This window comes from Sardina pilchardus, chromosome 18, assembly GCF_963854185.1.
Source record: "Sardina pilchardus chromosome 18, fSarPil1.1, whole genome shotgun sequence".
In the NCBI taxonomy this organism is placed as follows: domain Eukaryota; kingdom Metazoa; phylum Chordata; class Actinopteri; order Clupeiformes; family Clupeidae; genus Sardina; species Sardina pilchardus.
This window is the reverse complement of record NC_085011.1, coordinates 12,594,541-12,617,942: the sequence shown is the minus strand read 5'-3', so window position 1 is coordinate 12,617,942 and position 23,402 is coordinate 12,594,541. Positions and strand designations below refer to the sequence as shown.

General features: G+C 42.0%; 1 protein-coding gene and 1 long non-coding RNA gene across 3 annotated transcripts; one reads left to right on the top strand and one right to left on the bottom strand.

Annotated features, from left to right (window-relative positions):
• Positions 1-824: 824 nt before the first annotated feature.
• On the bottom strand, positions 825-18,753 carry p4ha1b (prolyl 4-hydroxylase, alpha polypeptide I b). 2 transcript variants are annotated; one of them, XM_062520108.1, is made up of 15 exons: positions 18,441-18,753; positions 11,783-11,862; positions 11,482-11,578; positions 10,932-11,083; positions 10,483-10,620; positions 9,429-9,668; positions 8,256-8,476; positions 7,818-7,994; positions 6,318-6,388; positions 3,165-3,264; positions 3,008-3,061; positions 2,770-2,835; positions 2,507-2,575; positions 2,227-2,323; positions 825-1,717 (listed from the first exon to the last, which is right to left on the bottom strand). In XM_062520108.1, exons 2-15 carry the CDS (start codon positions 11,859-11,861, stop codon positions 1,644-1,646), a joined length of 1,635 nt encoding a protein of 544 aa, XP_062376092.1. In that variant the 5' UTR covers position 11,862; positions 18,441-18,753; the 3' UTR covers positions 825-1,643. The 2 variants fall into 2 exon arrangements, with proteins under 2 accessions (XP_062376092.1, XP_062376091.1); XM_062520107.1 differs by lacking the exon at positions 6,318-6,388 and adding an exon at positions 6,994-7,064 and having other exon boundaries at positions 18,441-18,748.
• Positions 13,823-15,821, top strand: LOC134064250 (uncharacterized). Its single transcript, XR_009936263.1, has 3 exons — positions 13,823-14,309; positions 15,495-15,546; positions 15,762-15,821. It is a non-coding gene; the product is annotated as an uncharacterized LOC134064250 (long non-coding RNA).
• Positions 18,754-23,402: the final 4,649 nt, after the last annotated feature.

Genomic DNA, 23,402 nt, shown 5'->3' with positions numbered 1-23,402 from the left:
TTTGCTCACACATGCACCTCTCCTCTTCCTGTACAGCTGTCCGTACCCCTCAGAATGAAAGTAATGCATCAGTACCATGCAATACACATGCAAACACAAACAGGCATGCCACACAAACATGAACGATATGTGGAAGAATTCTATACAATTTTCACCTCGTATAGATTACATATTACATACATTTCAATTAAAAGTGAATCACAAAATAAATTACAGTGAGACATTTTTTCTTGACCTTATATTTATTTCCATAGAAAACATTCATTTCACACTTTCACAAGCATTCCAATATTGGCTGAACCTGGAATGAGATATAAATAGATCTGGCCATCAACAGGCATTTACTTTTCTTTGGTTCTCTGTGGTGACTCTTCTAAAAGTTCAGTCTTTTTCATCTATCAAACCTGGCTGTTAGGGCTATGGGAGTTTTCTTCAGCGGAAGATGATCAGATTACCCAAACAGAAGACGCCAATGTGCCTGTATGTGTGTGGGTGTGTGTGTGTGTGTGTGTGTGTGTGTGTGTAATGTGTCATAATATGCTCGCGATGACTGAATATCATGGGGTCGATGGGAATGATTAGGGACAAGAATGTCTGGTCTTTGGAAAACCTTGAAATCAATAGAGTGCAATAGGTTACGAGCCATTCCTTGATATAACTGATCGTACATTCAACCCACCTCCAATTAATTACAGTATGGTGGTTGTTCAGTTTGTACCATAATAAAAAATAACACTGAGAGCACAGAAATTGGTATCAAACTGGATTCAGGGGTGGTATCTGTATTCCGCCATGTAGTATTCTTCTTCACAGCTCTTTTTCAACATGTCCAGTGGCTGATGTTTTTTGTTATAATATCATGAACGTTGATTCCTTCGTTCATAAAAGGCCACAAACAAGACTGCATATGATTTTTGAAGAGGCGTATAAAGAATCTTACACCTACTAGGCTAATTCAACAAAAGTCTGGCTCATGGTATGGATCTGAACTCAAATGACTTGGATGCTTTCAATGCTCATAACAGTATTCTGCCAATTCCAACTTCAGGGATGACAAGGGCACCATGGGGCTCACAGTACAGGCAAAACGTGCCTTCCCTAATTCAGTGTGATCATATGTTTTCTACTGCTGGCAAAGGTTAAATACACATCAAAAAGGCTCAACTTTTCACCTTTCTTCAACAAACGCTGTCTGCCTAATAAACAAGCCACTTACTACTACGACCGCTACCACTCCAAAGTGCAAAGACGTGAACAATGAAAAGTATTTTCCATTTTTATGTGACCTACATTGACTTTATGAGAAGGGTTGTGAGCACAGATAGAACTGTAATAAAAGAGGAGACTTGTTGAGTTCCCCCTCAGTACTGCAGAGTTCATTTAGCCCTGCGGTGAGAGGTCTACGAGGCACAGATGGCAGTTGGTGGCCGTGGGCTAGTAGCCTGCCACTGGATCCACCCTGATGTGGGTGGGGTGGGGCACCTTACATGACAGGAGGGGCTGTTCGTAGGGAGGCAGACAGAGGCACAGAGAGATAGATGGCAGATGAGCTGATTGTCAAAGTCCATTTCCTGATGGTTGGAGTGTAGTAGGGGGTGTTGTTGTCAGAGGGAAGGGAAACAGGGGAGCGCTTTTTCTCTGTCTCATGATGCCGCCTCGTCCAGGGCACAGGGTCGTCTGAACTCCTGCCCTCTTTCGTGGATCCATTTGTTTGATACTACAGGAGCAGAGAAAATAAACAAGAAAACACACGCCATGTTTACTCACTGGACAGCTCTGTACCATTCTATATAGACATATACAGCATACAGACAGTAGGCCCTTTTGTGACAAAGATTTTGATTTGTATTGTATCCAAAGCCAGGGATATAAGCATCTAATTATATAATGGGTCATTCTATACCAGATATAACTGTGGTGAGACAGGAAGTAAGTGGGAGAGAGAGATGAGGTGGGATCGGGAAATGACCGCAGGCCGGACTCGAACCTGGGTCCCCGTGGGCACTCGGACCCGCATGTGGTATGAGCGCTGTAGCCTGTGTAGAATGGATGGAGAACTCCCTTATGTTTGGGCAGTCCCCCTGTTTAAAGAAGTCATTTTGTGGACATTTTCTCATTTGGAAGTAATCAGAGACCAATCAACTGGCTATGATGCTCTTCACCATCTTTCTCAGAAAATAACATGTGAATTTATAGTTTGAGGAGTTTTGTTCTTGAGGCACCTACCCCACTTGTTTCCCACCAGCACAGGGCAGGCTGCATGTCGGGTACTGTAGTCTCCCTCCCCGCTGGGGAACAGGTTATACCAGAACACTGCAGTTCCCTACAGTGCACAGAGATGGCGCTGATGAGCTCACACAGTCACAAACAGTAATCCCACAATAACAATGAAAGAACGCAGACACATAATGTACTAATAGAGATAATACACCAAACACATGAGCACATAGATTTGAAAAGTCCTTCTGAGGGGCGTCAACATCAAACATAGCAGTTTTGTCTTCACCTTCTTGGGCCACACGGCCGCTCCCACATCTGGAAATACTGTGGCGCCCCCTGCTGCCACGTCACTCATCTACAACAACAAAAACACATTAAGCCTCACCACTGAACTCGGAGTATTTAAAAGCAACAAGGTTCTATTCATTTAAGGATTCAGAGGATTTCCTAATATGGCCTAAGGACGAATGTCATATGAGACAAGGGATAAGTGGCCTGAAGACAGTAAAGCAGTGGACGGGTCAAGTGTGCCATTCCAGGAATACTCACATAAAAGAGCCACGTGGCAATGCGATTGCCTGTGCCCAGCTCTTTAAACGCATCAGGTTCATCTTTCTGTGAGGACATGAATACGCGCAAGTAAATTACCATATGCCAGCTGTTATGACTACGGCTGTTCAGAAAACTATCTCTCAATGCAACTGAATGTGAGAGGTTACACTAAGTTCAACCGTTAAAGTTATGTGTTTTTGTAAAGCACCCAAGAAAATTCAGAATCTGTGCTCACCCGGCCAAAGTCAAAGTGAGGCTCATATTGACCGCCTACTCCATAATTTGCCACCTGAGAATAGCCAGAAGAAGGACAAAAAATGACTCAAGCTGCAGGACATTTCCATAACATGTGGAACCGTAGGTATGTAAGGTACTGTGTACCTGCCACTCACCTGAAGTTCCTCTGCTGTGTCCATCTCAAGACCAGTGAGGTCCTCAATTCGCTGGTTTATCTTCTCAATCAGTGGATGTTCGTACGCCGTCAACCAGGCACTGACAAAAAGGTTGAATGATCTGGTCATCAACAACTCCACAAACGTAACCAGGGCTGAATAATCTTAAAGGGATATTCCGCCATTTTTGGAAATACGCTCATTTTCCACCTCCCCTCGAGCAAAACAATCGATATTTACCTTGCTCCCGTTCATCCAGCCATTCTGTGAGTCTGGCGACACAACTTTTAGCTTCAGCCTAGCATAGATCATTGAATCGGATTAGACCATTAGCTTCTCGCCTGCTAGCTTCATGTTTAAAAGTGACTAAGATTTCTGGTAATTTTCCCATTTAAAACTTGTCTCCTCTTAAGTTAGAAAGTGCAATAAGACCAACTGAAAATGAAACCTGGCGTTTTTCTAGGCTGATTTGACATGGAACTACACCCTCGTCTGGCGTAATAATCAAGGCAACTTGCAGACCTACCATAGGCGCAGTGATATCGTACGCAGCATCTGAAAATAGTCCCCATAGACAACAAGCAGTAGTAGTGCCAGTAGTTTGCAAGTTGCCTTGATTATTACGCCAGATGAGAGTCTAGTTCCATGTCAAATCAGCCTAGAAAAACGCCAGGTTTCACTTTCAGTTGGTCTTATTGCACTTTCTAACTTGAGAGGAGACAAGTTTTAAATGGGAAAATTACCAGAAATCTTAGTCACTTTTAAACATGAAGCTAGCAGGCGAGAAGCTAATGGTCTAATCCGATTTAATGATCTATGCTAGGCTGAAGCTAAAAGTTGTATCGCCAGACTCACAGAATGGCTGGATGAACGGGAACAAGGTAAATATCGATTGTTTTGCTCGAGGGGAGGTGGAAAATGAGCGTATTTCCAAAAATGGCGGAATATCCCTTTAAGACTGCACCAATCAATCAGCTGTCTATCATCTACTTCAGCGCTGTAAGGTAATCATGCTCCATGCTGATCATGCTTTCTCCAGTTAAGCTCTTGTGAATTTGTGTTGCTTTCGACCAATCTCGTTTAATAAGATAAAGTATGTTTTTGAAAACTACAATGTGGACTATTGAATAAGATTTTTTCAAAATCTTAAACAAGAACAGATTTGACTTCCTGTCAACAAGAAATAGAACTGACACATCCACGTTGGCAGATACAATACAGTTTCAAGAGCTTAACTGAGGCGGGTTATACAGCTGGCAAGCACCATGTGACCGAGGCGCAGAAGATGAAGGAGAGAGAGAGAAAGGGGGGGAAATGTGTGCAGAGCCCTTTACAGAATCTCCAGTAGGCTCCAAGTTCCTCTTCACACAAACACTTGAACCTCAGTGGAAGCCTTAGTTTTGTCCATAAATAGATATTGCATTAGCAAACATATCCTCAGTAACTCCGACCATAGAGATTGTTCAGAATTCAAGTGTGCCATGTAAGCGCACTCACATTGCCCTTTCAGCATTCTCCACTGACGTCAGTTCTTGTCTATTGACATTTCTGGGAGGACCATCACGTGTCTGTAGCGGTCTTGTTTTGAGTAGTGGTATGCGTGTTGGCTCTGAGGTTTAGTAAAGAGTCAATTCACAGCTACAGGTCCGTGGGAGGGTGTTTCTTCAAGTCACAGCAAATACAGACAGACATTCAGTATTTCTGGAACTAGGCTAGAGTTTAGATGCCACTTTCCCTGAGTTCCCCACAAAAAACATTTCCCACAAACTCTGAGGAATAACGGAAACCATACCCAACGATGCATACATGTCAAACAGATTCAACTTATGGATAACTACTCACAAAATTACCAATATGACTTATGAGTTGTCCTTGTAAATATAGAATTGGATTCATTCAATTTTGAAATGTGTTTTAATATGTGTGTGAGAGAAAAAAAAACTCTACCTCCCTATGACTATGGCACGAAAACTTTAGTGGTTAAGAGACCTTCCAGGAAGTTTACAGCTAAGAAATATGGCTTGCCCTCAAGACAAAACTCACAACATCTGCTCACCAAAGGAAATCCATTTTTACACAATGCATTCCATTCAACCAGTAAAACAACTCCCTCTCCATGCTGCATCAACGTGATTCTTAAACTTGTCAAAAGTTGAAATCGGTGGCATACAGGGTCAAAACTATCTAAAAAAAAAAGTTGAGGCTAAGACTGAGGAAACAGACCAGACCACACCACACCACACCACAGCATGCACACACATACACACCCTGAGCTCATTCAACGTTCACTAAATCTGGAGCAGCGCTGACCTAATTTTTTAAAGAAGTTGAATTGCACTGCTCCATGACACACAGGCTTACACTACACAAAACTGTGTGGTACAAAAAAGCCTTTGATTAACCAAATGGGTGCAAGTCTACTCCTGACCAAAATGCCTCCCTTTGACCCCACCCAGCACTCTAGCATCCAAATGCAAACACACACACACACAAACTCAAATGCACACACACACACACACACACACACACACACACACACACACACACATTCAAACACGGATAGATGTAATGAGCAAGAGCAGTAAAACCACAGTGGTTTGGTCTGTGGGACGACTAGGGGGTCTATTTTAATGCTTATTAAAAAGTTATTTTTGAACGTGTAGGTCATAGAGACTTTTTCAAGCGTTGGTTTTTGAACGGCCTTCTGTGGAATCTGTCATAGAGCTTTCAGGGAGTTGGGAATCCATCTGGGGATGGACAGAGGAGCAGGTGGGTGGTTGAACCGAAAGAGAGTGAGAGAGCGAGAGCAAGAGCAAACAATGGGAGCATGACAGTTGCTCTCCCCAACCTCCATCATAAACTGAGCACACCCATGCTCAGTGTGTATGAATGACGTCTTTATTACCAGTTGTCATGGAGATTGGGGTGGCTTTTTTTTTATCAGCTTGCACGGACACAGGGGTCCTCTCAGTCAGAGGCGGACCACTGCAGGGGCCCTAGGTTGAGGTGGCCGTGCATCTCCCTGTACAGAAACAGGGGTCTTCGCAGCTTTAAAGGTTATACACGTTATCATGAGGTTACAGCCCTCAGACCCCAGCTACTGCACATTGGGGGCACCAGGGCTCGACAGGCAGGTGAACTTTGACCCCTTACCTCTTGGAGACTCTGTATAGAGCGGTGGTGAGCTTTCCAGTTTGGGGGTCATGTACTGTGGCACGCCTTAGCTACTCCCCAGAACAGAAGGAAGTTGGAAAGAGGAGGAAAGACACAAAAAAGAAAGAGAGAGAGAAAGGAACAATCAGACACATACAAAGGAAAGCAGGATGGAGAGACAGAACACAGAGAAAGAGAGGAGAAGAAAGACAGATGGTCACTAGCTATCTTTTCATAATAACTGCATGTTGAATCAGGGCAAACTTCCACTTGAGGGGCTACCTGTTAAAATCACAGCTCTATGCCTTTATTAGGAGAAGCCTGACTGCAGTGGAAGGTTTTTTTTTTCAGCCCCAGTTCCACTACAGCAAAAAGCCGGTTAATACTCAATGCTGGAAAAAGTAAACAAGTGCCTGCTTTACTTTTTCTACTTCTCGCAAACTATGCCACAGTATAAAGCCATATGGACACTCCTCTGCAGTTACAGGACCAACTGTGCCATTGGTATTCGAGATATAACCCTCAGGTCAGGCCTAGGCAGCTATGGTCACCCAGATATAGATTTACTGCTGAGAAGTGTCCATTAGCTCGACGGGGAAGCCAGCTGGAGACAGGGGGGGGACGGGCGATGGCATGACTGGGGGACCCCCCCACCGTGAGCACCTGGGCGTCTTACCTCTTGCTGATTCGGTAGTGGGCTGTCTCCAGCACACCTGTGACGGGGTTGGAGATGGTGGCCCTGCGTAACTGTGGAGCCAGGAGAGGGGTTACTCCACACACTCCACTCTGCCTGGGCCTAACAGGACTACTACTGTATACATGGCCCACTTACAGTACAAGCCAGGGTCCTGCCTCTGGCTTCTATGTTCATTCAGCGCAAGGTACACTGTAGCAAAATGCTTTCAGTTGTGCAGAATAGATAGCCAAGGCCTTCTGCGTTCACAATAAATTATACACAGTTTGTTCTCTGATATCACAGCTTACGACATCTACAGTTAATTCCTGCTGCAACTACTGCAGTAAGTGAATGTTCCAGCACAAAACAAAGAAGACTGAACTTAAGAGGCTAAATTATGATGTGACCAAGCACATCTATGTACATCTGAATCAGATTTTCAATGAAAACTCAAGTCATCATATCCATGTTCAGTTCTACAGATTTGTACAATGCATTTTCTAACCAACACAATCAGCAGCAGGAAATACTACTTTACCACCGTACTGCTGACCACATCTCTGTCCTAATTACTACTCTGTGTGTGCCCTCAAATTCAGTGTACAACACACCGGGATAACCAGATTTATGAAGCTGTAACTCTTCTTCAAAAAGAAATCTGAATCTATTTTCATAAAAAAAAAAGAGTTTCAATTCCCAATGCTGCACTGTTCCGCATTAACATTTTGGTCTTACAATGAAAAACAAAAAGCACAAGCAAACCTTGCCTGTGGGCCACAGCAGTTTGGTCAGCCTGTCACTGCTCTGGTCAGATTGGGACTCACCCTGGGCTTGGCCAGCTCCTTGACTTTGGCGATCTCGCCGTCAGAGAGGATCTCGTGGAAGCGCACGATGCGGGGCTTGTCCCACTCGTCCTCCTGCTTCACTGGAGACAGCAGGTACTGCGGGTTGTGGCCGTTGTCATAGTAGCGGCAGAACAACCGACTCTGCCTGCGAGGAGTCTACCAGAGTAAAAGTAAGGAGATATGGAGAGAGAGAGAGAGAGAGAGAGAGAGAGAGAGAGGTAATGAAAGACAATGAAGAATGGTGTAGACGCATTACAAATGGTTCCTCAGAAAATTTCAAATAAATTAAGCACTCATGGCACATAGAAAGTGTATTTAAAATTTTAAACAGGATCAAGTTTCAGATATATTTCATGAAAGAAACCGGCTGAATGGGCCAAGTCAAATATAAGATGTGAGGGAAGGGACCGTCCTCACCATCTTGAGGCCCTCTCCTCTGCACAGCATCTCGTACACCTTCCTCTCCGGCAGGGGGTCTCTGGAGCGCTTCCTCTGCGCCTCCCTCTTCTCGGTGTCGTTGAGCTTCACCTGGCTCGTCTGCGTGGCCTTGGCCTTCTCCGCCTCGTCCTCCTTCCTCTGCTTCTCCAGCTGGAACTCAAAGTACTTGAGGTTCCCATTGGCGCGCTGGTGTGTTGGGTCTAGAGACGGACGTATGACGTTATTATGTGCTTCCAGACACACAGAAAACCACGTTTCAGAGGGATCGTAAAGCATTTTGAAAAAATAAAATGCATGAATCGCTGAACACACACTGTGAGCAATACAACAGGCTGACAGTTTTGTAACTTGTAAATGTTCATGTTACAACTAGCTAAACTTAAACAGAACATTACTGCTCTCATCTTAGTTCAAGGAGAAAATGTATGTGTTATGTAAAGAACATAATTCAATGATTCATTACATGGAATGATAGGCTAGCAGCCAAAGAAATCTGAAGTTGTCTGGTTTTCATTTACCTTCTTTGGATATGTATGAAGCTAAAATAACAATTATATAATGCATGTACTAATAGTGAAAAAGGCAATCACCTCTGGAATTCACTGTACATACTGATTAAAGAGTCTATACATCAGACATTCTGAAGCCCGACTGCTACACCTCTGTGCATCAGACATAGCATTTGGCTTATGCTAGCTCACTCCAGATACGTCTGCACTATACCAGAGCCAGTGTTTCTCTTTTTTTCAGGACGCTAGTGAGACACTTGTATAACTTAATTATTGTATCTCATATACTTAGACTACATCCTTATTTCTACAGAGAATAGACATACATAGTATGTTATATTATTCTTATGTGTATGTCAAAGTATATCATAGTGTCATATCACAGAAACATAATAATACATGCATACACTGTACACATATGCATACATGTACTATACACATACATGCATGCATATGTGTACAGTGTATGCATGTATTATTATGTTTCTGTGATATGACACTATGATATACATTTGTATGACTGCTTTGGCAACATGAATATCTTATTTGTCATGCCAATAAAGCACCTTTGAATTGAATTGAATTGAATTGAATAGTGGAAAACAGCTCCCTGAAGGCCCCACAGCACAGACACTGCACTCACCCAGTTTCAGAAGTCTCTTAGTCAGCTCCAGGGCTTTCTCCAGCTCCCCCTGTTGATAAATGGCGTAGCTGAGGTAGTCCATGACCGTGGCCTTGTCTATGGGGGACTCCTCGTCCTCGTCCAGCTGTTTGAGGGCCTGGGTCATCCAGAGTTCGGTGTGGTAGTAGTCCGCATCGGTGTACGAGATCTTGCCCAGCTCATAGCAGTCCTCCACCGTCATGGGGCTCTTGTGGGTCACACCTGAGGAGGAGTCGATGAGAGTTCTGTAATCACTGTCACACACATCGTCTAGGTTACAGAACAAATGGTGTTCAGTCCCCAAACTTTGTGAAAGCATACTTTGGAAAAACTGCATTGATATTTCCTTTGAGAATCGACTGCCGCCAACTAACTTTCCCTGATGTACAGGGACTCATTGTAACCTGTTTTTATTTGTTTATATGATGTTTTTGCCATACGTTTTTCTTCCTTCAAATATTAAATTATTTGACTGATTTAAGGTATATGGTCTTGTGAATGAAAGATTAAAACACTGTCATTCCACCTAGCCAACTAAGGAGTGCACTATGCAGTTATGTGGTCTGAGTAGGCCAACCATTCAAGCCAAAAAATGAATGAATGAATGAATGAATGAATGAATGACTTAATGAATGAATTAATTAATGCTTTCATAGCACATTGCCAACTATATAATCAAAAACATAAATTAGCATTCTAACAAGCCTTTTGTCAGTGCCCACTGGGCTGCTCTCTTTGCTAGCTTGTATGCTAGTTTGGAACCAAAACTCCTGCTGCCTCCAACCAGGTGAATTATTGCCATTCCACTAAACACATTTCCTGTTAAGGACAAGCTCTCCTTTGAAGCCAAGTCAATGCTGAATACCAACCCATTCAAATTTGTCTCTCATTGACACACACACACACACACACACACACACACACACACACACACACACACACACACACACAGAGCGAGAGAGAGAGAGAGTGAGAGAGAGAGAGTGAGAGAGAGATAGAGATAGAGAGAGAGAGTGAGAGAGCACTAATGGCTAACCAGGCAGGTTTCCAGTAGAGATGGTGTTGGCATCCAGCATGTACGTGTCCTGCAGTCTGAGGAGAGCTTTCGCTGCTCCCGTCTGGTCCTCGTCTGTGGGGAAGAACTGCCTCTGGATGGTCAGGTTAGAGATGAAACCTGCGAAGCAGCCGAAACAAACCCATCCACATGTGTGCCAAGACTCCCAAGACAGATACAAAACATCTCATAGTACAGCAATTTCCCGCATATAATAAGCCGCATTGTGTATAAGCTATAAGTATAAGTGAAAAGAAACAAGAAACATATTAACACCATATTAACCTCATAGCTGAAGAAATTTTGCAAAATCAATGTACAGTATAAGCCGCGGCTAATAGTCGGGAAATTACGGTATATCTGTCCACAACAGAGTACAATATCTGATAAGAGGAGGCGTGTTGCCCCCTTAACAGCCTACTACAGCTCACCATCTGTGGTGTCCTTCAGCACCATGTTCTCCAGGTCTCCCCACTCTGTGTTGAGCCTCTTCATGAGCTTGAAGGCGTTGACCGGGTGCCCCAGGAAGCCCTCTGGGTCCTGCGTGGCCGTGGCGGTCAGAGAGTCCAGCTTATCAGCCCATCTGAGCAGGACAGAGTGGCCATGGAAGAACTATTAGTACAATTGTGGGAGACTAGCTTGGTCATACCAAACCCTCGTACTAATATCGTACAGAGGGTCTGGACCTACTCCATTCAGAATCGATTTCAGGCAGGAGGCGTGAACTCTGTTGAAGTTTGAAACGATTGGGCCTGATTTTACCCAATCGCTAACGTTTGGTCGTGACAGCTATAGAGACCCCCCCTCCCCCCCCAGTTCACTGATTGGTCCGGATGGAATGCATCCTGAGAAATCGAGTTCAATGGGATCAGACCCAGACGTAATGGTGAAGGAAAATGAAAATTGAGCGGAAGCTTTCGTAGGGCTACTGTATGCCAGGGAGACAGGCAGAGGCAGATAAAAAAGGGGGCAGTGACTCACTTTTTGACCTGGTCAAGTTTGCTCTCCTCTGCTTTGATGTAGTCCTTTAGCGAAGTCACCAAGTCTTTCTCTATATACAGCAAATCAGTCATCTGACCTGAGTTGGGAGGAGAAAAAGTGTCCAACATGATTACCAGTTTCACAACATGTTTTACAGAAAATGGCTTCAATCTATGAACATGTCAGTATCAAACATGTTGTGCAACATAAAGCAGCATCTGCAATGTGGCGTAGGACACTAAAAGAGAAAGAAATGTAAAATACAAAAACTGAAAACTGCATCAAAGGGAAATTATCTTACCAATAGAGGTGTAGAAGTCATGAGCCAGGAGAGTGTGAAATAAACAACTCAAAATCAATACACCACTCAGTCGGCCCATTCTAAAACAGAGAGAAAAGGGGAAAGAGAAAGTCATTAAATTACTCAAGTGTCTCATTCAAACGTTGCCAGCTTGTGGTTTTCCTTTTTAAACCACAGAAGCAGAAGCTAATAACATTGTGCAATCACACAGTGATCAAACTGATCGCCTTAGTGGGAAAACGGTCTCCACCTACACCATGCATGAACTGACACTGTGGTGCGACCGAAACCAGAGTGGTGTTGGCACCAAACTGCCAATGGCTGGGCCGGCCTTCTGCCCACCATACCAGCGGCACAGTGGGGAGGCATTGTGCACACACAGCATGTCTGAGTGGAGGGACATAGCTAGTGTGACCATGTGGCTTGTAGGCATGTGAAAACACTAAATACTCTTAGCGGGGGAACTCTCTCCCTCCGATGCCCATCACCCTCTCTTTCTCTCTCTCTCTCTCTCTCTTTCTCTCTCTCTCTCTGTGTGCGTGTGTGCGTCTGTGTGTGTGTAAACAGTAGCAGCGTGGCTCCTGTCTGAATAAACATGGCCCCTATTTAAGCCTGGGGGGTTCCTGAGGGATGAGCAGGACTGCAAGGGGTGTCTGACTTGGCACCTAAACTATGAGGACAACTCCACAAGAGAATTATGCTCTCGTAAAATGAGGAGTTTGCGTAGACAACGGGGGGGGGGGGGGACTTGTGAAACTGCTTATCTAGCTAAACACGACATTGCCAATGCGCTCCTATCTCTTGATGTATGAGGGAATTCTGAGAGCATCCCAGCATCCCACAGATGAGACAGGAAGAACAAATGGAAGCCAAACAGGGACAGCATGAATCACCGCTACACGTAGCCAAAGAGAATAGGGGGGTTAGACGAGGTAAAGAGTCACTGACTGTGTGAGGACGTGTAGCGAGTTTATGCAAGTATGAATGCGCTCCACTTGCAGTGTATCAAGTGAAGTTCATCCATCTGCATGTGTGCTCTGGCAAGCACACCTAAGAGAGCATGTGGAATGCCTCACAGCGCAAAGGACAAAGCGAGCAGAGGCACGTCTTTTGCCATCTGCCAAATCTGCCATCTAACCCTAGCTGGCTCTAAACACTCACACACACACACACACACACACACACACACACACACACACACACACACACACACACACACACACATACACACACACACACACACGCCTAAAGGCACCCATGCATGTACTACACACACGCACATACACACACACACACACACACACACACACACACTCACACACACACACAAACAAACACTCACACCATAATGTGTTACATCTATCACTGAATGACATTATCAAAATGAGGGTTAAGGCGTTCCCATAGTCAAGCACAAACACAGTTCTGAGTGGCAGCATGCTGCATGTTTGTTGTTTGCATTGGCCCATTACCTTGGAGCCCACTTATCTGTTCTACTTTGTCTGTTCTCTAAATCTCAGGAACTCCACAGTCGGCATTGCAAGGTAGCCTTTAGAATCTGACATCGCTCAAGCTTGTGTATACCTGAGTTATTACCAGGGGTTTACATTTTGCAAATTCCGTCCTTATTTGACTAGTAGGGGATTAGGCCTGAGGTGTTTTCCAGCTTTCCTTTGCTTTTGAATGCATTCTGCGTGAGAAAAGTAGGCTAGTAAAAGGTCACCTGGAAAGGGATGGGAGATCTACTGCTGCCACACAATTATTGAAAGACTGCAAATAGGCTACTCAATAATTTTACAAGAATCCTAAAAAAAAATCTCAAATAAAAAAAATACAGTAACCTATGTAAGACAAAATAAAAAACAAAGCAATTATAGCCTATAGGCCTATTATGTGGTAAAAAAATATTTTGTATAAGTTTTTTCAAAACTACATTATAAAAGGATAGGCGCATTAACAGGACAGAAGTAAGATAGTATATGGCCTACTGAACTACTTAGCCTAGATTATTATTTTAATATTCAACATTGATACCCAGCTGGCATCCTGACGTCAATTTGACATCAACAAGTAGTCAAGATTTTGACCAACATGTATGACGTGCATAAATATGCATAATTTCATTATATTTTGTAATGATTTCCTTGTGGTTGTAAAGAGGCCCAACAAAGGTATCAATCTAACATGTTTTTTCTGGTCCCTACATCTCAGGTCTATATTATTGACATTAAATCAACGTTGATTTGATGTCAGGAAATAAGACGTCAAATTGATGTGAAATTTATGTCAAAACAACGTCTGTTAAAATGTCTGAAAAGGTATATTATTAGCCTACTCATTGTAAATCGACGCGAGTTTTTCAACATCCTGACCCACACAGAAGAGGGTTCCAAAACGGACCCTCTGCGGCGGACTCTGTGCGGATACGCACATCGAACGCGCCCTTTCCAGTCCTAACGGCTCCTTCAGTTTTCAAATTTCTCGTTGATGAAGTGGAAGACGAAACAGCGGCGTCTGAAGGCTCACTGTAAGTATGCTCCTATATGCTTTATTTATGCAGCTACCGAGTCTATCCACTGAAAAAGTACTTCCATAACACAAGTAACCCACTTATCTAGCTTTATTTGCTGATATTATCCGAAGATTTGCTGGTCTGCAGATATTGCTCATATTTACACACCAGCTACGGTCTAGCTGCTAGCTTTCGCAAGCTAATTTAGCCCACTTTAGACAGGGCTAAATCCTGTCCAACTAGGGCTTTGTTACCCTTTTAATGAAAGCTAAACTCAGAACTGAGTTTAAAATGAGCAACGTTTAATTTGGTTTAACGCTAACTTTGTGTTTGTGAACAACAAAAGTTGGCTTGCGTTAGTTAGCGTTAGCTTGTTAGCTAACGATAGCATTAAAGTTAGCTACAGGAAAACTTAACGTTATGAAAGCTTAGATGTTGGACTCGGGAGTCTTTAAGAAAACGTAGGCCAATTCGGATGTGTCTAAACATCATTTCTTTCTGGGAGGGAGGCTGATTTCACATTGTTCACCAGTCCGGGATAACGTTAGCTGCTAGCTAATGGTTTTAAATTATGAATGACGTTAGCAGTAGCTGCTAGCCTGCTAGTTCTAATAAGGTAGCGCTAACCAGCTGCCGCATGCTCAAACACATACGTCATAGCTCGACATTCTCTGCTGGCAGCAACAAATAGCTTTGGGACTCGTGCTTATATTTTGTACACGTTAGAAACCAGCAAACAGGCCTACTATTCAATCTAAAAAGTCCGGTTTCCAGACGTGTTTCCTGGTGACTTTTTAGATTGAACTGTAGCTGCTAGAGATTACTCTCTAACTTTTACGAAATATAAATGCACAAAGGGCACGAGGCTATTTGTTTTAAATTTTCATGTAGAAATACTGTCGTCTACGAGTTCATTTAATGACATTGAACGTTCCTTGGAGTAAGATTTAACTGAGAAGAGGCAAAATAGAAGAGGCAGTTGTTGACTTCATGTATGTCCTTGCTTTGCCTTGGCACAGACCAGACACTTTGTTGTGAATGTTTAGAATATATGGGAAGAGGAGCTAAAATGATCAGCACCATATTCTGTGGATCCCAATATAATGCATTTTTAATGGGGTGTATTATTGGTTATGATAAATATTTGGCCATTTCTTTCTGATGATAAAAGTAATGCATATTTATGTATCTGTGTTGCAGGTCATTCACAAGTGGCTCCAGTCTGGTTTGGGGGTTCTGCCATCCAAGTAAAGTAAGCTTTACAGTTTTACATTTGATTTATTTGACTTTTGGTCTAAACATTAATAATAAAAAATAACCATATGCCTCTGTAACTGGTGTTACTAGTTCAGGACGAAGTGAAGGTAAATGTCAACATGCTTAAATGCCTTTGTCTGCTGTAATAAAACCCACCCTCTACCTCAAAAGCTCTCTAATGAAATGTACATTTATATATCTGCGTTACAGGTTATTCACAAGTGGCTCCAGTCTGGTTTGGGGGTCTACGCTTTCTCATCCTGTCCTGCCACCCAAGTGAAGTAAGCTATACAGTTTTACATTTGATTTATTTGACTTTTGGTCTAAACATCAATAATAAAAATAACCATATGCCTCTGTAACTGGTGTTACTAGTTCAGCACGAAGTGAAGGTAAATGTCAACATGCTTAAATGCCTTTGTCTGCTGTAATAAAACCCACCCTCTACCTCAAAAGCTCTCTAATGAAATGTACATTTATGTATCTGCGTTACAGGTTATTCACAAGTGGCTCCAGTCTGGTTTGGGGGTCTAAGCTTTCTCATCCTGTCCTGCCACCCAAGTGAAGTAAGCTATACAGTTTTACATTTGATTTATTTGACTTTTGGTCTAAACATCAATAATAAAAATAACCATATGCCTCTGTAACTGGTGTTACTAGTTCAGGACGAAGTGAAGGTAAATGTCAACATGCTTAAATGCCTTTGTCTGCTGTAATAAAACCTACCCTCTACCTCAAAAGCTCTCTAATGAAATGTACATTTATGTATCTGCGTTACAGGTTATTCACAAGTGGCTCCAGTCTGGTTTGGGGGTCTACGCTTTCTCATCCTGTCCTGCCACCCAAGTGAAGTAAGCTATACAGTTTTACATTTGATTTATTTGACTTTTGGTCTAAACATCAATAATAAAAATAACCATATGCCTCTGTAACTGGTGTTACTAGTTCAGGACGAAGTGAAGGTAAATGTCAACATGCTTAAATGCCTTTGTCTGCTGTAATAAAACCCACCCTCTACCTCAAAAGCTCTCTAATGAAATGTACATTTATATATCTGCGTTACAGGTTATTCACAAGTGGCTCCAGTCTGGTTTGGGGGTCTAAGCTTTCTCATCCTGTCCTGCCACCCAAGTGAAGTAAGCTATACAGTTTTACATTTGATTTATTTGACTTTTGGTCTAAACATTAATAATAAAAATAACCATATGCCTCTGTAACTGGTGTTACTAGTTCAGGACGAAGTGAAGGTAAATGTCAACATGCTTAAATGCCTTTGTCTGCTGTAATAAAACCTACCCTCTACCGAAAAGCTCTCTAATGAAATGTACATTTATGTATCTGTGTTACAGGTTATTCACAAGTGGCTCCAGTCTGGTTTGGGGGTCTACGCTTTCTCATCCTGTCCTGAGTGATTCTTGACATTGAAATTATATAAAAATTTGTCAATAAATGTTCATACTTTTGTCATTAATGTTTGATTTCGGATTTATGTTGAATTGACAGCGAAGCTTGATATTGAATGATAGCAAAATAGCATTAAAACATTGTCTTCCTATGCATCAACATCATGACATCTTGACATCAAATAAATGTTGAATTGACATCAAATGCCAACAAAACTTGACATGGAAATGACATCAACATCATGACATCTTGATGTCAAATAAATGTTGAATTGACATCAAAGCCTGATATTGAATGATATCAAAATAGCATCAAAACGTAATCAACCATCATGACATCAAATACATGTTGAATTGACATCAAATCCCGACAAAACATGACATCAAAATAACATCAAAATGACATCAGCAGAGGTCAAAATCTTGACATCAAATTGACATCAGTACATTGACGTCAATATGACTTTCATTCTAGACCTATTTCGTGACGTAATTTTGACATCAATGTTCGATGTCATATTGATGTCAAATTGATATCAAATGCCCACTGGGTAGCCTGGCATACAAGATTTCTGTTGTTGCGGACTTTCACTTGGTTACCGATTCACTTCACTAACTACGCTGGGCTACTTCCTATTTTCTTTATCATGGGACAGCAACCACACACAGTTAAATGGGTTTTTAATTCATAAAAAAGTCTGACTTGAAAACTGATTAACCAAGTCACATGGGAGGTCAAATGAAAAGTAACTGCAGGCAACCTAAAATCCAGCCACCCGCTTTAACGCAACGAAAAGGACTGCCACGTCTTCGACCCTCCCCCACAGGACCTCCTCTATCTGAATGGTGGTAGCAGTCATGAAGTTTCTACAATTGCTAGAAAGATTCCGAATACCCATCCCGGGAAGAAGGGCCGGGAGAGAGGTGTTGCCGGTTAAAAACAGCCATTCTGGCAACGGAATTAGTTTCTGTCAACAGGTTTGCGCATCCCCTGCATGCAATGTGAGCGCAAGGGCAAGATGAGAATCTCTCAAAATCCGTCATAGTGTTTTGAAAATCATTTTCCTCTTGTTGTCCCTGGCTATTTAGAATATAGGCTAGTGATTTGCTGTCGACCTTAAGGTTTGGTAACTAAGTTATCTGTATCATATTTGCCAAAATATAGGGCTGTCACAAACAGATACGAAACAAACACTGGCCCACTCGGTATTGTGGAAGTAAGGGATAGATGCTCGTTAGGAGTTCACTTAACCCCACGTTAACTCTGCAGCATCCCAAACCACAGTGCAAAAGGGCAGCTAACAAAAAACATTAGGCTGGCTCCCATGGCAATTCAATCATATTAATTTGCTAGGCTACTCTCATTCATTTTTGAATAGATATCCTATGTCCAGTGTGGGTCTGTGATGAAGTAACACGTGCCTTTTACAAACTAGGCAACACACGTACAAAAATCTGATCAGTAAGATTGGAAGTAATACTATACCTTTAATTGCTGTGATTTTCACACCACAATAGCAAATGCTCCTCTTTTACTTCCACGCTCCCGGAGTCCGGTTCTTCCTGTGGGCTGCGTCCTTGTGTTGCCACCTAGTTCCTTCTAGTCTGACTGAGGCGTCTTGGTGAGCAGTCGAGCTTTATCGTCGGCGTATCCTCTCTCTTGAACTCGCCATCTGCTGGCAACGATGGTTTTCCTCTCCTTACTATGAGCTGCTACGTGCAGTCTCTCACACACGCCAAACTCGGCTTCGGGTGGAGGTGGAGGAGCAGATGATTTCGATCTGAGCATGCGTTCTTCCCCTAAATACTGAGGCAACCCCTCTTGCAATTGTTAAGCTACAAGTGAAACATCTGCTCTCTTGCATCAGCATCATCGGATAGATGCCGATTCAACTGCAACATAGGCTATCAGTCAATCTTCAAAATATGACAAAGCTCCTCCTAACACTCAAAGTCTCCCTGGTCTGTATGAGGCTGATTCATAATGCAAGACAAATACTTCAGTTTTCATATTTTATCTGATCTCCTAGTTAAAATGAATAGATATATCTTATGTGAATAAAACATATATATCTTATTTAGGAATATCATTTTCTACCAATCAGAGGTTGAGGAGGGAGACATTTTTAATTTTTCCATTTATATTTTTATCTTCATCTATTTGTGTTTTGCCTGCAAAATACTTATTCTCACTCATGCTACCTCACACAGAAACTGCTGAGTAGCCTATAGGTTGATGCTTCCTAATGTGTTTTCCAACATTCCAGAAGTTTCTGAGCTCCTGTGTTTGGAAGGAATTCCTCTAGCCTACAGTGGAAGCTTGGGTTAAGCAGTGAGAGGGGAGGAGCTTTCTCTCTCTCTCTCTCAAACACAGGCACGCACGCGCACAGCTGCACACACACACACACACAGACACACACACATAGAAAAAAAATGTTAACTAGCAATTCTTGTATTGAATGGAGCTGCAATGGTCACAGGTATTATCAAAACACCACTTCATTCAAACATCCACACGATCAGTGTTTAAAGGCACATCCATTTCCTGTTGATAATTCTTCAAAGTAATGTGACAGACTGCAACAGCCAGGCTTTAGTTTGTGTGCTTCCTAGGTATGCACAAATTGTTGATGTAGATTTAGTTTTGTCCAGCTGTGTCTTTAGCCTGATGTGTCAACATCAGTGCAACCCCAAAAATGAAATGACATAGGCTTTATAGTATGTGTTAAGTTTAAATGAATAATAATAGAAAACTGTGGTACAACTATAACAAAGCTTTAAAAATGCAGTGCTATGGTAAACATACAAACCCCAGACAAACCCCAGTCGTCCAGACTTCCAGTGTAACATAGAAAGGTCATAGTCCTTACATAAGGGGCCAGTCTCCCGCAAATTAAGCATAGTCCTCGAGTAACAGAAAACTTGTTCCTTGTATGGGGACCAAAGACGTGCCACTGATCATTCATCGCATATTTCATTCAAAGCTAGAGGTTGAAATAGACAGGTAGGCCTACCAGTTCTGTGTGTTGAGCTTTACAAACAAGATGTTAATATAGCTTTTCCAGAATGTTCCATTCTTAAAATTCAACAGCAGACATAGGCTACTTACATTCCTTTAGGAATTACCTCCATATTATTTTTTTTATCATAGTATTTTGTCAAATTTCACACTTTTTACACACCAGAAAATATAGTTTTGGTGGCGTTTCCAGACACTGTAATGGAGAAAATAAATATGGCCCCAATCAGTTTGAAAAATGTTGCATTCAACCAACAGAAATACATCTGTCAGTCACATGTCCTATCCATGGCAGCTTGTGCTTGCAGGGAGGTGTGAGTGTGTGTTGGGAAATGGGTAACAGTAAGGCAGGGGATGTGAAACAATGCACTCTGCATGACTCCATTTTGAATTCGCTTAGACTGGCAGTCAATTTCCTGTTAACATCATTGGCCGTTATGGCTCTTTTGTATAGTCATTGGCCGGGTTTCCCAGATTCGTTAAGAAGCTCTTAAGTGCTAAGAACTTCTTGAGCGCTCTAAGAACATTCTAGAACGCTCCTAAGAAGTTCTTAACACTTAAGAGCTTCTTAACAAATCTGGGAAACCCGGCCATTGTCTTCAAGACCTCGTCTCGTGATAATGTAGACCAACAGTTGATTGGCCAGTATAAGCGAATCCAGAAAGATGCCATGCATAAAGCCTACCCTCTATTAGTCTCTGCCAAAATCAGTAGTTACTCCTTTAAAGTCTTCATATACAGTGAAAGAAAACATCTACAGGAACTGCTTTTGTCACAAGTCCCAACACAAGTATCTGAACAAAAAATAAACATATGACTAGTTTGGCAGAATCAGTTATCAGGAAAGATCATCACAAGGGTGTAGTGCCTTCTGCCTGAGTATTGAGAAATTCAGAAGGCCCCATGAAGGACAAGACGTGTAGATATCAGAATGAGCAGATGACTAGATGTGATACTAATTCAAACTCGATATCATCCACTAATAGACTCTAACATTAGACTTTTTCTTTAACACAAATGATATAAAAATAAATCAACAGTGTTGAGCTCTGTAAGAGTTGATTTTAATTTAACACTATTTCTGAGTATTAATGGTCCTATTCATTTAAATGTTACAATGATTCTGATAAGTGTAACATGTTAAATGCTCCCAGATTGCCAAACTACACTGTGGCGGATATGAGCCACACCAGAGCAGAGAACACAGAGTGGCGAGATTCCCATAAGAGACAGTGGGGAAAGATGGCAGCGCTTTTTCATGTCAGTGAAAGTAAGCGTGTAAGTTTTTTTTTTAAGCGTTTCAGTTACGCACTTCTGTTTTATGCGTATTCTGCCGTCCCAGCTTCTGACACACCCACATCGCGTAACTTCGAAACCAAGGCGGCCTTAGGAAAGAGGCGTGATTTATTTAAAAAGGAACCAGACTGATCCACCACCTCCTTAATTTAGGTTATGAAAACGTGGAACATGGACTTTCTCATTGACCTTCTGAATGCCATTTAAATCCAGAAACCAGTCTTAGACCAACCAGTCTAGATTTGAAAACGTAAGCAAGGTGAACAGAATAAAGAATGGCCTACAGTAAAATGGTGTCATCACATAGCTTAACAAAGAAATTACTTCACAAAATTTTACTTTTGCTTTAAAGTTTGTTTATAAAGAGTCAAGACGTGCTTGATGTGTGTATGTTCATAATTCAAAACTCACTGTTGACAAAGAAGGTTTCGCTGGCAGCTGCTTCTAATAATATAAATGTATCTGTGCTAATGATTCTGTAGACTGACACCTGCAGCTTCAAATACAGTAGAGAGACTGGCATAACAACGTCAATCTCCATTACAAACGAATCAATAGACAGGAGAATATAAACTATGCTGCTCGGCAATAGTGCAGACGTCTATGCAAATGTATGGATGACTTCAAGCTGGAAAGAAACTATGTTAATTCGTAACGTTCTGTGTAACCTACAGTACATGTATTTAGAACTAGGCCTACTGCCGACGTTGAGCAATAAGCTGTTTCATCTTGTAGTGGCGCTCGACCTTAATACAGCCCTCCGGAGCGCATAGCTGGTATTGTGATGAAGCCATGGCAGAATGCGTGCAAGAGTTGTAGAAACACACAGATTTGGGGTTACTCCTCCCAAATCCCTCTATCATGCGTAAATGACAAACTTAAGTGAACGGCAGAATTTGCGCAGAGAGAAATGCGCGCAGTTATGCACTTTTTTTGACTTACGCACCCTTACACACCCTTACGCGCATGGGAGAATTAATTCCCCCCTTGGTGAACAGCCAGGGAGTTACTAGATTACACCCTCCATCATTCAGAAATATATCTCCACCTCCTGCAAAACAGCCATTTAGTACAGTTTTGTTTTTGATCTGTTAATTGTGTGGCGGTAACTTCAGAGAGTGTCACAACTCTCTCTTTCTATGGCTCTGAGCCACACCTACCACATAATAATTATATTTCAAGAATGGGCCTCTACTTAATGGTAATCCTGGTCATACTCTGAATATCACCTACATAGTGATTTTGCTTATCAGTTGTTCTACCTTGCACACGTCCCAAGAAGCCCCAACAGTTATGAGAAAAAAAATAAACATTAGAAACAAGAAAGTAGCATTTACCCTACATTTACCCAACTTCTACATGCTCATAATAGAAATGCTGAAACAGATACAAAACCAATCCACTACTTTTACTACTGCTAGGTAACAAACAAGTACTGAGCCAAGTGAAGTACAATATAGCTTCACTCAAGATGTAGAAAATAAGTGGCCAGTATTACACTATGGTTTCTAAATTGTGCCATTCCAAAATACCTTTTTCACTGCAGCCTTTTGACATGAAATAGTGGGGCAAGCACATGTTACTAAATACCTTAATGAAGTCTCTTGAATAGACATCTTAAGTTTGTCTACAAAAATGACCCAAAGATGCCATCTTTACCCATATAAGGAGATCCGGCTGCAACCCGCATGTAGAACAGAATATCTAACTGAAAAAATGAACCTGAGCTGTTGGCCTTTTCTTATGAAGGCGTAGTTTCATGATTGTTACTCTCTTCAGAGTAAAGTGGCTTTTACTCTAGTATTTTAGACATTATTAAAATTAACTCTTAAAGCGTTTTGAATTTGGCGTCTTAAGCAGTCCAAATTTGACACTTGTTTTACTGTGTACTATAGTAGTCTACTCTAAAATGGATAATCGATGCCTCAAATGTTGCTAGTGTCTTGACTTGATAATGGTTAAACAGTTTTATCATGAGCAAAAGTTACTTCAGAGTGTTGGCAAGTTGATAAGCAAGTGTTTCCACAGAAAACAGTCTGATAAGTGAAATTAGGGGGTTATGGAAACATTTGATAAGAACTCTGACACGACTTAAAATGGCCACTTCATGTCCAGGTTGTATTACCACCTCCC

What these genes read in the sequence shown, in the direction of transcription:
- p4ha1b (XM_062520108.1), bottom strand. Translation starts at nt 11,861, where the DNA reads ATGGGCCGACTGAGTGGTGTATTGATTTTGAGTTGTTTATTTCACACT. An exon ending in AAACTTGACCAGGTCAAAAA is followed by an intron (nt 11,084 to 11,481) that starts GTGAGTCACTGC and finishes TGTCCTGCTCAG; the next exon opens with ATGGGCTGATAAGCTGGACT. An exon ending in CGGCCGTGTGGCCCAAGAAG is followed by an intron (nt 2,324 to 2,506) that starts GTGAAGACAAAA and finishes TGTGCACTGTAG; the next exon opens with GGAACTGCAGTGTTCTGGTA.